The sequence below is a fragment of the Nelumbo nucifera genome, chromosome 4 (assembly GCF_055504915.1).
Source record: "Nelumbo nucifera cultivar China Antique chromosome 4, China Antique-T2T, whole genome shotgun sequence".
In the NCBI taxonomy this organism is placed as follows: Eukaryota; Viridiplantae; Streptophyta; class Magnoliopsida; order Proteales; family Nelumbonaceae; genus Nelumbo; species Nelumbo nucifera.
In genome coordinates, this window is record NC_142652.1 from 94,156,582 (window position 1) to 94,169,318 (window position 12,737).

The following is a 12,737-nucleotide window of genomic DNA, read 5'->3' on the forward strand; positions in this document are numbered from 1 at the left end:
GAAAAATGAAGGAGAGTTTCAGATCTCCCACTGAACAACTGGGTTTCTCTGCTTGCCTATGAACATGATCGGAGAATACTTCTTCATTTCTTCAGCTTTTTTGATTTTTGGTTTGATTTTGTTGTGGGCGTGGAGGTTCTTAAATTGGGTATGGCTGAAACCCAAGAAGTTGGAAAGATTTTTGAGGGAGCAGGGAATTAAGGGTCACTCCTACGGATTGTTGTATGGAACTCTCAGAGAGGAATCAAGGATGATGAAGGAAGTCCAATCCAAGCCTACGAACCTCTCTCACGATATTGCGCCACGTGTTCTCCCCTTCATCCATCAAACTTTCAAGGACTACGGTAATATATTTACTACAAAGTTCCATCATCTGATTGCTTATTTTTCATGGGAAGTAGTGTTGCACTTTACAATGCTCTGACTTCTGATCTGGTTGTGTGTGCAACACTAGAGTCTGAATCTGCTGTTAATTTTTCGAATGCTGTGTCAGAATGTGTGGGATTGGGCATAAATTCTCTTGACCAAACCTCAATTAATTCTTGGGGGTTTTTACCGTTCAGTCCATCTCTACAAAACTAGAGCTCCATTTTAAGGGTGGACTCAATCCAGACCATGGATTGATGTCAAATTTACTAGCAGGATGCAGTTTTTAGGAGGTTATTAGTAGAGTAGAAGGGGGGGGGGGGCTGTAAATCAGACTTATGAAGGGGATTGTAGTCCAAAAATCTCTTAATTCTTTTGTGTGAACATTATTGAAAGAATCTTTTTATCTCTTAGATAGATATTTAGGATCATTTGTTTTTTTTTGGGGGGGGATTTTGAGAGAGAGGAAAGTTGGTCAATAAAATTGTGATTCCTATTGATTAAGTTCTTTTTCACATTATGTAAGGGGATAAGTGTTTCTGGAGAAATACTTACTCAGCCAAAAGGGAAACGGAGTCTTAGGATCAAATCCTATTGTTACCAGGGTTGGGAGTTATGGGGAGTTTGGATCTGCTGAGCACATCCTCTGCACAAGACACTACAGGCACAAAATTGCTTGATCAAAAGTCAAAACTCCCCGAAAAGTACAAAATATGTTTTCGATATGGGGCTGTAAGATCTTGTAGCCAGCACGGGTTACCCCCTTGTGTAATTCCATAAGTGTATAAATGCCAAATATCCAAATAACATAGTCTTTGATAAATTTCCTCTATTAATGAGTAGGGGTGGCAATTTTTCACCCAACCCGTTGAACCCGCCCAGCCCGCCTATTTATTTGGCGGGTTGTGTGATCAACCCATCACCCAATCCATCCATTTAAATGGGTTGGGTTGGGGATAACTGTTGGGTTAATCATTACAAATATAAGTATTAATTTCTTAGTCTTTTTTTTATTTTCTTCATTTGAATTAAATAATTTATAATTAATGCATTAATTTTCTATTAATTGTTGACTAAATTTAGTTTTGTCTTGAATCAACACACTTCACCCAACATAAATTTCCTCTAATAATAAGTAGGGGTGGCAATTTTTCACCCAACCTGTTAAACCCGCCCAAAATCTAACACGCCCAACCCGCCTATTTACTTGGCGGGTTGTGTGATCAACCCATCCATTTAAATGGTCCGACCTGACACAAGCTGATCCGGGTCGACCCAAATCCGAAGCGGGTCAGACCGGGTGAAGTCCAGACACTAAACCACCCCACTTGCTTTGCCTGGTTCGAATCATCGGTTCGGCTCGTATCCATACAACCCAACCCGAATCCGGCCCGAGTCAACAATGCTAGTTGACCTAGATCCTTTAGAGCCTCTGGCCTGGGACTGCCCTGAATTTGGCTCGGTTCGGTCCAACCGAAGTGAACCGGTCCAACCAAGGTCTGGCCCGATCGAGATGAACCGACCCGTTGGGTGTGGTCCCGACCGGACTGAATTCAATCTGTTCGGGTTTGGTCTGATCGATCCGAACCGGTTCAGTCGGGACCTGGTCCGGCCGGACTAGTCCAGATCTAAACAGTTCAACCACTCTTGTTGTCATTAGCTCAAAGACAATCCAATTAGATAGTTCAAGTTGATCTGACCGGTTTGAACCTAAGTGGTTCGTCAAATCCGAAGCCCAAACATAGTTAAATGGCTTTGCTGCTTGTGTAAAAATAATGCATGTAATGTGCTTTGAACCTTCACCACTTGTGTAAATAACAACTACTATTACCATTAAGTTATAACCAACTTATTTATTAGGATAGAGTTAGTTTTTGGTTTTAACTACATAAATATAAGATTAATGGGTTTGGGTGGGTTGGATTTGGTTAAAGCGGGTTTGGGTTGAACCCAACCCATTTAATTTTACATAATTGGGTCATTAACGGGTTGGCGGGTTAAATGGGTTGGGTTGAAACTCAACCCAAACCAAACCCAACCCAACCCGCCCAATTGCCACCACTAGTAATGAGATTGATTTGTATTCCTTCTTGTTTTATTCCTCAAAGCAATTATCTCAAGCATCCCTTCTTTTTTCCTTTTTTTTGGGTAAAATGTTGAAACCACCCCTAAAGTTTCTAGTTGTTGCTGCTGAAGTTTCATAATTGCAATCATCTCCCCTGAACTTTCTGACATATATAGTTAAAAGTAGACCTCCTTGTTAGAATCTTCTAAAAAAGAACCGTAAAAAATATCCAAAATACCCATGCAATTACTTTTGACCAAAATATTTATTTTCCGAATTTTTTCTTCATATGAATCACTAGCCCAAACCCTTCTAATCACTTTTCTGAAATTGATTTATTTTTCAAATTTTCCCTTCATATCACTCGCTAAAAGGTAAAGTTGCAACTTTAAATTCTCTTTTTTTTATTGCTTATAAAGTTTATATTGTTTTTTTTTTCCATAGAAACAAACCTCAAGTAATTGCATTGGTATTTTAGACATTTTTGTACTTCTTGTTAGTGGATTTAACAAAGGGGGTCTACTTTCAACTGTATCAGAAAGTTCATGGAAAGTAATTACAACTACCATTGCAGGTGGGATTCAGTCTCAAGTCTCCATTACAACTAGCCATATACTTTACCAACTAGCCTAATTCAGTGTTTCTTTTTTTTTGCTGCTACCATAATTCAGTGTTTCTTTTTTTTCTTAATAAAATGGTAGAGACTCGGGTTCTCTCAACAACTTCGTAAAATTTTAATTAAATAAGAGCACTTGAAAACGGGAGAAATAAAAGCAAAGAATCGAAGTGAATTGAATTAACCCTCTAGGTGAACTACTATGGGCACAGGTCTACAACTTTTCTACATATACTTGAAACCCCTTACTCTAAATGCTAACCATAAAACTTCTATATATTTCTTGTATATTTGATCATTCAAAGTAGTCATTAGCTTCTAAGATCATATCTTCTCAAAAAAAAAAAAAAAAAGAATAAAAGGCAAATAAACTTTTCTTCTTTGGTTTTGAAGGAGTTGTACATCATGTTGCCATCATTTGGTAACCTTTCTTCTAACCTACAAAGATAAAAAAAAATTACCTTTGTCTGTTTTTCTTTCATTAGTAGAATAGTAATAAGCTTCTCTACTTCTGAATTATGGTATTTAAGACAATAAGGTCGCATTTGGACAACTTTTAGGATTTGTGCTTTCAAATCTCAAAATACAAAGCCCAAATTTTAGGCTTTGTGATTCAGGGCTTAAAAGTGTTTTGGCTTCAGGTTATAATATTTTTAAAACAACTGATACCTAATGATCCAAACACTTTTTGAATCAATTTTTTTTCAGAACCCAAAGCTTAAAAGCAAAAGATTATCCAAACAGAGCCTTTTGTTTTTGTAACAACTTGAGAAATATACAACTAAACGAGGGGTCAAACAGCCAACAATGTCTTCTACAATAGCTAATCTAATCTGATTAGGCAATGTTTTGGCTTTAGGAAACTTTATTGGGATAAACATCTCCCTAGATGGCCTAATTTATTTAATTGTTCTAGTGCACACAATTCTGATTAATTTCCATCAATTAACTTAGTTAATGAACTCTTACTGCACCACTCGATCTATTTCTATCAATAATCTTACTTAGAAATCTAGAAGTGCAGGTAGGACATCTCTTTGTTGGATTGGAACATCTCCTAGAGTAAACATCTTGGACCCCACTCTCATAAGGGATATTTTGTCTAACAAGTTTGGCCAGTTTCAGATGCCTAAACTAAATCCACTCGTCAGATTGTTAGTGACTGGGCTTCTGAGCTATGAGGATGACCAATGGGCCAAACACAGAAGAATTATCAGTCCTGCTTTCCATCAAGAGAAGTTGAAGGTTAGTCCATTTATTGATTAGATATGTGTTGTTAAACCTTCACTTTTTCCTTCCTTTTCTAAATACTATACTGAACTCCATGTCAGCCAAATTCCTGGTCCTCCATACAGACTCTAGCTGAATTCTCATCTGCACATCTCCCAATGATAACTACGGGAGATGTTCCCAATGCACGCTGAGATGTGCATGTGGGGCACCAATGTGAACTCACTCTAGACCCCAATGGACAGACCAGAAGTCCCAACCTACCTAGCAAACACTAGACCGTTTGATAACAGCTGGATTAGCCGAATTGAATGACTTCTTGATTTTTCTTTCAGTTAGTAAGTTATTAAAGAGGTTGTGAGACCCATAATGGCTGAAGCTGAAGTTGGGTTAATTACTATACCCTAACAATAAATCAGTCAGTTCAGCCATTTCAGCCCCAATGCCAAACATTTACTAAAAAGTAAAAGAAATAAACCAAATATGGGTAGAGAGGAGATTCTGCTTGAATGCTGAGAATAAGAAGGGGCAAAAGGCTTAAAACATAAACCAAAAACCATCAGAGTAAACAAACATTCTAAGATCAAATGGACCCTGAGGAGGGGAGATCCACCTTATACTGTAAAATGAGCCATTTGTCTCTTGTTGAGCAGGGAAAATGGCTTCTCAAAGCAGCAAATTTAACAATTATCACAATAGTGATTGGCAAGAGGATCTGACATCTAATAAATCTCCTTGTAGACATGAGCAAATGTCACTTTGTAATTCCTGCAAAACACTAAGGGAATACTGTGTTAAAGAGCAAATTAAAGAGCCATAAATTGCTTCACTTTAACACCTCCAGGTTGTCAAGCTACCTAACACAATACTACTTTTCATGCTTTACATGTTATTGATATTGGAATGGCTTCTTCTTTGATGTTGTAACAGCTTATGCTACCTGCATTTTATGCAAGTTTCGCTGAGTTGGTTAGCCGATGGAACAAATTGACTACACCAAAAGGGTCTTGTGAATTGGATATATGGCCTGAAATCCAGAACGTAACAACAGATGTCATCTCTCGAGCATTATTCGGTAGTGGCTATGAAGAAGGGCAGAAGATATTCCAACTCCAAAATGAACTATCTAAGCTCACTCTGCAGGTTCTTCAGTCTGTATACATCCCGGGTTTTAGGTACAACTAAGAATATTGCTTACATAGAGTTGTAACTGAATTTTATGTTTGTTAAACATTAACTTAATTTGTTCAATTGTGAATCAATCCAATGTTATCTTACACCAAATTTAGGCAAGTGAATATTATATCTATTTGAGTATGCATATTGCAGATTATTATGTGCACAAAAGATCAACTTTCACTGCTTTCAGTGTTTGTGACCAAGAACCATGCTATATGTTCTATAGATCCTTCAATCTGATTCCTGATTCAACTATATCTTTTTTGTCTGCCTTCCTACAGAAACATTAATTAGTAGTGATAGTAGAAATTCCAAAATTATATTATAAGCATCATAAATATGAGATCCATGTTATATATATATATATATATATATATATATCATAGAGCTTCTGCTTCTTCACTTTCAATAAGCATTATCTGTCTACAGGTTCCTACCTACAAAAAAGAACAACAGGATGAAGGAAATTGAAAAAGAAATACAGACTGTTCTGACAGGTATCATAAATAAGAAAGAAGCAACTCCAAGTGTTGGAGAAGTAAGTAGCAGTGACTTATTGAGCTTGCTAATAGACTCTAATAAAAACTATATCCAAGAACATGGCAGCAAGAAGAATGCAGGAATGACTATTAAAGAAGTAATAGAGGAGTGCAAGCTATTTTATTTTGCAGGACAAGAGACAACATCTAATTTGCTTGTGTGGACCATGGTTGTATTGAGCATGCATATGGACTGGCAAACACGCGCAAGGGAGGAGGTGTTGAAATTCTTCGGTAACGACATACCGAGCTATGGCGGGTTAAGCCACCTTAAGATTGTAAGTGCATTACTTCATTACCTGTGGTGGTTCTACCTATACTGGACATACAGAATCTAATTATAAGATTTGATACCAACATTTGCAAAGCTCCTGAACATCAATTGCAGGTTACCATGATTCTGTATGAAGTTCTCAGACTATACCCACCAACAGTAACGATTGGTAGGTCTACTTACAAGAATACAAAACTAGGGGAAATCTCTCTACCACCTGGAGTGCACCTAGAAATGCCAATACTCCTCCTCCATCATGATCTTGAATTTTGGGGTGAAGATGCCCAAGAGTTCAAACCGGAAAGGTTTGCAGAAGGAGTTTCAAAGGCAACAAATAATCAAGTCTCATTCTTCCCATTCGGTTGGGGTCCGCGGATATGCATTGGACAGAACTTTGCAATGACTGAAGCAAAGATGGCTCTGGCTATGATTCTGCAACATTTCTCTTTTGAGCTTTCACCATCATATACTCATGCTCCTTGCTTTGTCCTAACTCTCCAACCACAATATGGTGCTCAAATCATATTTCATAAACTTGAGCATGCATCCTTCTCCTAGCCATGGTCATTATTACTTGAATCTTCTATTCTCTACTAGGAATTCTAGCATATATGTACCAGTTTAATATATAGTAGTATGGGACCACGTCCTCTGTTCTTCTTGAGTCCTATGAACATCTATGACACAATTCAACCAAAGCTTACAATAGGAAGAATGAGGAAATAATGCTCCTTACAATAGGAAGAAAGTTTGCAAATAATGTGGATTAACCTTGGATTTTTACAATTTCTAACTAGACTCACCATATAGATACTAATTTTATTCTTTTACTTGAAACTAATCTGTAAGTAGACCAAAAAAGGAGGACACCGAATGCAATCTTATCAGGGGATAACTCTAAATTCAGTACTACTGAATACTGATTGTGGATTTCTGTTATCAAGGCTTCATAATGTGAAGGGGTTATGTATAACCAGGAATTTAATGGTTTGCACTTGAGTATTTCAACAACTAGCTAGGCTGCAAACCTATTGGTGAGGCCATTGCATGTGTTTCCAATAGACATGGGATAGAATCACTCTTTCACCTTACAACACTTATTGCTGTGGCCTTACTGCTGCTGTAACTGTCCTTACAAAGGATTCAAACTCAGATCCTAGAACTGAAAGGATGTATAAAATCAGATCTTCTGAAGCAACAGGAGCGATATACCACTTAGCATGTCAGCCACAGTTCACAGGGCAAGCTCTCTGAATATATTCAGATACAGACATAGAGCCTTTCTCTAATGTCTGTAATTGCAACTGCAATTGAAGCACATGAACCCGGGACTGGGTTGCAAAACATCTGGCCAATGCAATCCAGACTTGTGCAGAAGTTGATAGTCCTATGACCTGGGATAGAACCCCTTCTACTTAGGACTGGCAACGAGACAGGTTCAGCGTGGTCGGGGCACCGCACCCCCTCTCCCCATTCCCTCCCCAAAGCCAAAACCCCCCATCTCATCCCCGCCCCATCATGGTGACGGGGCGGGGCACCTCCTCTACGTCAAGCGCATGGAATCCCTGAAATTTCCTCGCCCCAAAGCAACCGCCTGAAAATACATCATATTTGGGGATATTTTGAAAATAGGATTACGGGAATTTAGAATATTTTAGAAATTGGATTATGAGAATTTGGGGATATTTTGAAAATTTGATTATAGGATTTAAAAGTTTTAGGAATTTTGGAAAAATTTAGGGATATTTAGAAATCTAACATTATATATTAAACAAGGGTAAAGTATTTAAACCTCCCCCAAAATTATTGGTTGCTACAAAACCTTCCCTAAATTTTGGTAATTGCAGTCACCTCCTTGAATTTTCTGACATAGTTGCAAGTAGACCCCCTCTGGTAGAATATTCTAAACCCCTACCACCCTAACATATGTGATCCCAACAACTTAAACAATAAAGAGGCAATTTAACTTGATTTGGGTCCCTTTTATAGATATAGGAGGACAAGTTAGGTCTAAAACTTGCCAAAATAACAAAGCTAAGGTTCTAAGAAAGCATTTTCATGCAAATAGCTAAAGATTTCTCTTGGGTTCTGTTGATGCTCGGGATAGCCGAGGATAACAAAGAAATTTTGCCCCCAGACTCCGAAGAGTTGGCCGAAGGCTTTGAGGGTTCAGGGAGCTTGTTGCCGAAGCCGAGGTATGTAGGCTGAGGCAGAGAGGGCTCTGGTGGCTGAGGTACTACAAGGCTCAGAGGCCCCGAGTGAGAACCCGAGGCAGAGTCTCCGACGGTCAAGTTAGTACGGGGTACGAAGAGGGGAGTTAGAATATAACTCTTGAGATTAGTTCTAAGCCCAGATGCAGATTGTATTTCCTCCCCTTTACCTGGAGGGGGGCACCCCTATTTATACTTGAGCTGCCTAGAGGTAGGTGGAGATGAACGCCTGGGATGAGAACCGTGTGAGGGCAGTCAGAGAGCCCTGCGGGGACGTGTGGGTGCTCCGCAATTGGCTCCATACGAGGGGAGGAGAGTAACTTCTGCTATAGCAGATCTCGTTACCAGATCTGACACTCGTGGGCTGGGCCTCCCAGCCACAAATGGGCTGGGTTGGGTCACCCCCACATCACTTGCCCCCCCCCCACTCCCGAGGCCAAAGAGAAAAATTCGGCTTCGGCTGATGGGAGTAGTAATGATGAGTGTCAGTGGGCCCGATAGCCAAGGTGTACCTTGTAGTGGCGTCCTCTTTCGTGTATTTGCCTGGTTCGTCTTTGTAAGTTGAGCCGAGGCTGCGAGTCTTCTACAATACTACTGCTTCGAACAAGTGACTCGGGGGGCGTGCTCAGTGCGGACGCTTTGGTGCCGCCATTTAGGCCGAGGAACTATGAAGCCAAAAGTTGTTTAAGCCAAGGAATCTGCCGAGGCACTGACCTTCCCTGTCAGAGCTCCACATCTGCGACGCCAAGGGAGGCCGAGGGGGAGCAAGACCCGGACCTCGTCCCCGCGACGAGGGTAGAGAGTGTTGCCGAGGTAGTGGCCGAGGTTGATCCTTCTCGCCTAGAGTTCGAAGATTCTCTAGAGTGGGATCAAGTCAAGGCCCTGACGAGGCAATACTTCATCCCTTCGTCCTATGGGGTGAGGGCGCCCGAGGCGGGCGATCGGCCATGGACTCCCAAGGAGGGGTAGATCTGCGTTTATTAGCACTTCCTCCAATTCGGTCTTTGGTTCCCCCTTCATCCATTGATCTTTGACCTACTAAGGGTGTATAGGATTACCCTTAGCCAACTGGCGCCCAATGTGATAAAAACCATTGTGGCGATGCTGGTGGCATCTCGGCTCCTGGGGGTGGAGCTGACGCTGAAGCTCTTCCGAGTGATCTTTGTGCTGAGGAAGCACTCTTCCGAAGCTAGTGTCTTCTACTTCCAACCCCACAAGTCCAAGCCCGTAGATAACCTCTCTTCCGTGCACAACTAGAAGAGTAAATATTTCTTTTTGTTTTGTCCTGAGGACTAGTCCTTCATGTCGGGGTGGGGAGAGGCCAGCTTGTCTACAGAGAAAAGTGTCCCCTTGCTTACGAGTGAGGAAAGTGACGATCTCGCGCGACTGCTTAACCTGGGGAGAGTCCGAGCCCAGTCCTTGGTGGTGGAGGAAATCCTGTTGGTTTTCGTGGGACTCAGCCCTGCCCCCCTCGGTAGGATAATGCCACCAGGTTAAGCAATTCGCAGCAAGGCCCATTTCACAAGCTGAAGCCCATTTCGCAGAAGAGTCTTGAAGCAAGCCCGAATTGTTAAAGAAGCCCAGTTCGAATTCAAGATCCAAGAGTCCCATTAGAATAGAAGTTGAATGTAATCTCAATAAAAGAGTTTTATCAGATTTAAATTCTCAATTTGTAAACCTAGAAAGATAAGAGATAAGAGTTAGGTAGGATAAGTTCAATTTAGACTAGGACTTTCCGGTTTGAGGATAATCTCCTAAAGAGATTTGGAGAACAGCCCTCTCCCCAAATCTATATAAAGGGGGGGCGGACTGGCACCCAAGGCATCAATTCCTCCAAGAGAGCTTCAGTCTTCAGAGAGAGAAATCAGCAACGAAGGAGGAAGAAGCAAGAGTTCGCCCCCCCCCCCTTTCTCATTTGGAAGCACCGATTTCGTCATGAAGTGTCTGTAAGTTTCTATTTCTGGTTGAAGGGTTAGGGAAGCTTTGATTCTATAACATTGTGAGATCTAATTGAGTTTTATTTCAGTTCATTGTTTATGGGTATTCATATGTTTTCCTCGCCTTTGTCTTTTGTAATGGTACTAACTATTGTTTTGCTTGCAAAAGTGTCGATGGATGCTCGAAAGGCCATACTGAACCGTGCCCGCATGTTGCAGAAGGAGCAGGCGAAGGCTGGCGGACAGACGCCTCAGAGGCCCACCGGGGGTGCGTCAGCCCAGAATGAGAAGGCCTCGGCCCCTGCAAAGGGGGGGGGGTCTTCCCACCAAGGCTGAGTCCAAGGGGACGAAAGCACAGGTCCCTACCAAAGGGACTTCTTCAATAGCTCTCCCGAAGGGAGCCACTCCACAGATCCCCACAAAGGGGAAGGAGCCCATTGAGGAGGGCTAGCTGGGGTGCAAGGAGCAAGTGCCACAACATCCGGCCGAGGTGCCGAGAGGACCTACCGACGGGGTTGAGGCAGGGAGGAAGAGGTTGACCGAGGGGGCTATGGGGGGTCAACCACAGCAGAAGGTGGCCCACACCAGGAGTTCCGCCGGTGATGCCCCGAGGGAATCCCACATAGAGCGGATGGGCCGTTTTTTGCTCCCATGCCGTTGGAGGAGCTCGCCCGGCAGTCTGATCAAATCTTTCGCCCTGAGTGGGAAATCTGCAAGGGGGACTCTATCCGCAATGCGGGAGTTGGCCTGGCGTTGGTAAGTGGGGATCTCCTAGCACGGGACCGCTTCCAGATGTTGGGGATTGCCTCAAACAGGTTGTATGAGGAAGGGCTGCAGAGCCCGACCGAGGTAACAACTTGCTCCCCTTTTCTTTCCTTCTTTTCTTCGTTTATCTATTGGTGCTAATTGTTTTCTCGTTGCAGGTCTATCTTCACTTTGTTGGGCTAGGGGATCGATTGAAATTGACCCTAATCAACATGGACAAGCTGGAGGCTGAGAAAGACAAGCTACAGCAAGCCGCCACCACCGCCAAGGAGAAGCGCCGCGAGTTCCAACGATACTTTGGCGACGAACAAATGCTTCGCATGGAGGCCGAGGAGAAGCTGAAGAAGACGCAAGATCTACTTTCCCGAGAGCAGATGGAGAAGGCTCCTACAGAGAGCCTCATTTCTGAGGCCGAGCAGCATCTCCAGCAAGCTGAGGTAGACATCGCTGAAGCGAACAAGCTAGTGGCCGAGTAGGCAGCTAAGAGGGATGCTAAGGCTAAATATAAGGCAACCGAGGCTGAGAAAAGGGCCCAGGAGGCATGGAAACAAGCCGATGTCGCTTCCGGGGCTTACTTGGACAGGATTGAGGACACCAAGAAGGCACTTGCGGTGGTACTTCCAGATTTTGATGCCGAATCTTTGAAGGTGATCCCTGACTCCCCTGAAGAGGCTGTTGATTCTACACTTCCTCTTCCGGCTGGTGGCGAGGCTTAGGCTAGGCTTTCTCTTTTTTCTTTCTCTCTTTCTCTTTTTTTTTTTACAATGTACATGTATTCAGCCTGAAGGGTTGTGAAACAAATTTGTAAGGCCAAAGGAAGTTTTGTGCATAATGAGAATCATAGGAGTTTTTTTATCTTTTGCTTCAACTGCTGCACTTGTGCTTTGCTGTGTTGTTTTTCCTTGTTTTTTGCACCGCATTTTGCACTTATGCTTTTGTTGCCAAAGGGCCCTTGCCCCTCCAAAAGAAAAAACATAGCGTGAGACAAGCGTAGTTCTCTTCGGTTTACTTTGTGCGTCAGAAGCGTGGCGAAGGGTGGTTGAGGCGAAGCCTCTGCGGTTAGACCAGGGCTTGCCTGGCCTGGCGCCCTTTAAGTGTTCACTTAGGCAAGGCCGAAGAGGCCTGTGATAGAGGGAGGCCGAAGTAGAGCGTGGGGCTCACCTGGCTCTCTCCCCTTTACCTATACTTGGGTAAATAGCAAGATGACCTATCGTCGTGAAAGTGGAGGCCGAGGCTGAGCTGAGGCTCACTTGCCTCCCATTCTTCTGAGTGTTGAATTCAATGAGGCCGAAAAGGCCTACCGTATTGAGGGTGACCGAGATAGAGAAGAGGCCCGTTTGGCTCCGTGGGGCCTAGGCCGAGCCGAGGCTCGCCTGGCTCCCGTATCCCTATACATTAGCTTCGGCGATGCCAAAATGGCCTGCCCTGTTGGGGGGGGGGGTGGCCGAGACAGAGCTAAGGCTTGTCTGGCACCAAGAGGCCTAGGCAAAGCCGAGACTCACCTAGCTCCCATACCCCCGCATACTTGTTTCCACGAGGTCGAGAGTAACGCTCCG

General features: G+C 42.9%; 2 protein-coding genes across 2 annotated transcripts; both read left to right on the forward strand.

The window, feature by feature from the left end:
- On the forward strand, positions 1-7,055 carry LOC104610300 (cytochrome P450 CYP72A219-like). Its single transcript, XM_010276856.3, has 5 exons — positions 1-344; positions 4,072-4,292; positions 5,208-5,452; positions 5,886-6,273; positions 6,384-7,055. Exons 1-5 carry the CDS (start codon positions 59-61, stop codon positions 6,825-6,827), a joined length of 1,584 nt encoding a protein of 527 aa, XP_010275158.1. The 5' UTR covers positions 1-58; the 3' UTR covers positions 6,828-7,055.
- A 153-nt stretch (positions 7,056-7,208) lies between these two features.
- On the forward strand, positions 7,209-11,773 carry LOC148800871 (uncharacterized). Its single transcript, XM_088886370.1, has 2 exons — positions 7,209-11,265; positions 11,340-11,773. Exons 1-2 carry the CDS (start codon positions 11,068-11,070, stop codon positions 11,655-11,657), a joined length of 516 nt encoding a protein of 171 aa, XP_088742496.1. The 5' UTR covers positions 7,209-11,067; the 3' UTR covers positions 11,658-11,773.
- Positions 11,774-12,737: the final 964 nt, after the last annotated feature.

What these genes read in the sequence shown, in the direction of transcription:
- LOC104610300 (XM_010276856.3), top strand. Translation starts at nt 59, where the DNA reads ATGAACATGATCGGAGAATACTTCTTCATTTCTTCAGCTTTTTTGATT. An exon ending in TCCATCAAGAGAAGTTGAAG is followed by an intron (nt 4,293 to 5,207) that starts GTTAGTCCATTT and finishes ATGTTGTAACAG; the next exon opens with CTTATGCTACCTGCATTTTA. An exon ending in GTATACATCCCGGGTTTTAG is followed by an intron (nt 5,453 to 5,885) that starts GTACAACTAAGA and finishes ATCTGTCTACAG; the next exon opens with GTTCCTACCTACAAAAAAGA.
- LOC148800871 (XM_088886370.1), top strand. Translation starts at nt 11,068, where the DNA reads ATGCCGTTGGAGGAGCTCGCCCGGCAGTCTGATCAAATCTTTCGCCCT. An exon ending in GGCTGCAGAGCCCGACCGAG is followed by an intron (nt 11,266 to 11,339) that starts GTAACAACTTGC and finishes TTCTCGTTGCAG; the next exon opens with GTCTATCTTCACTTTGTTGG.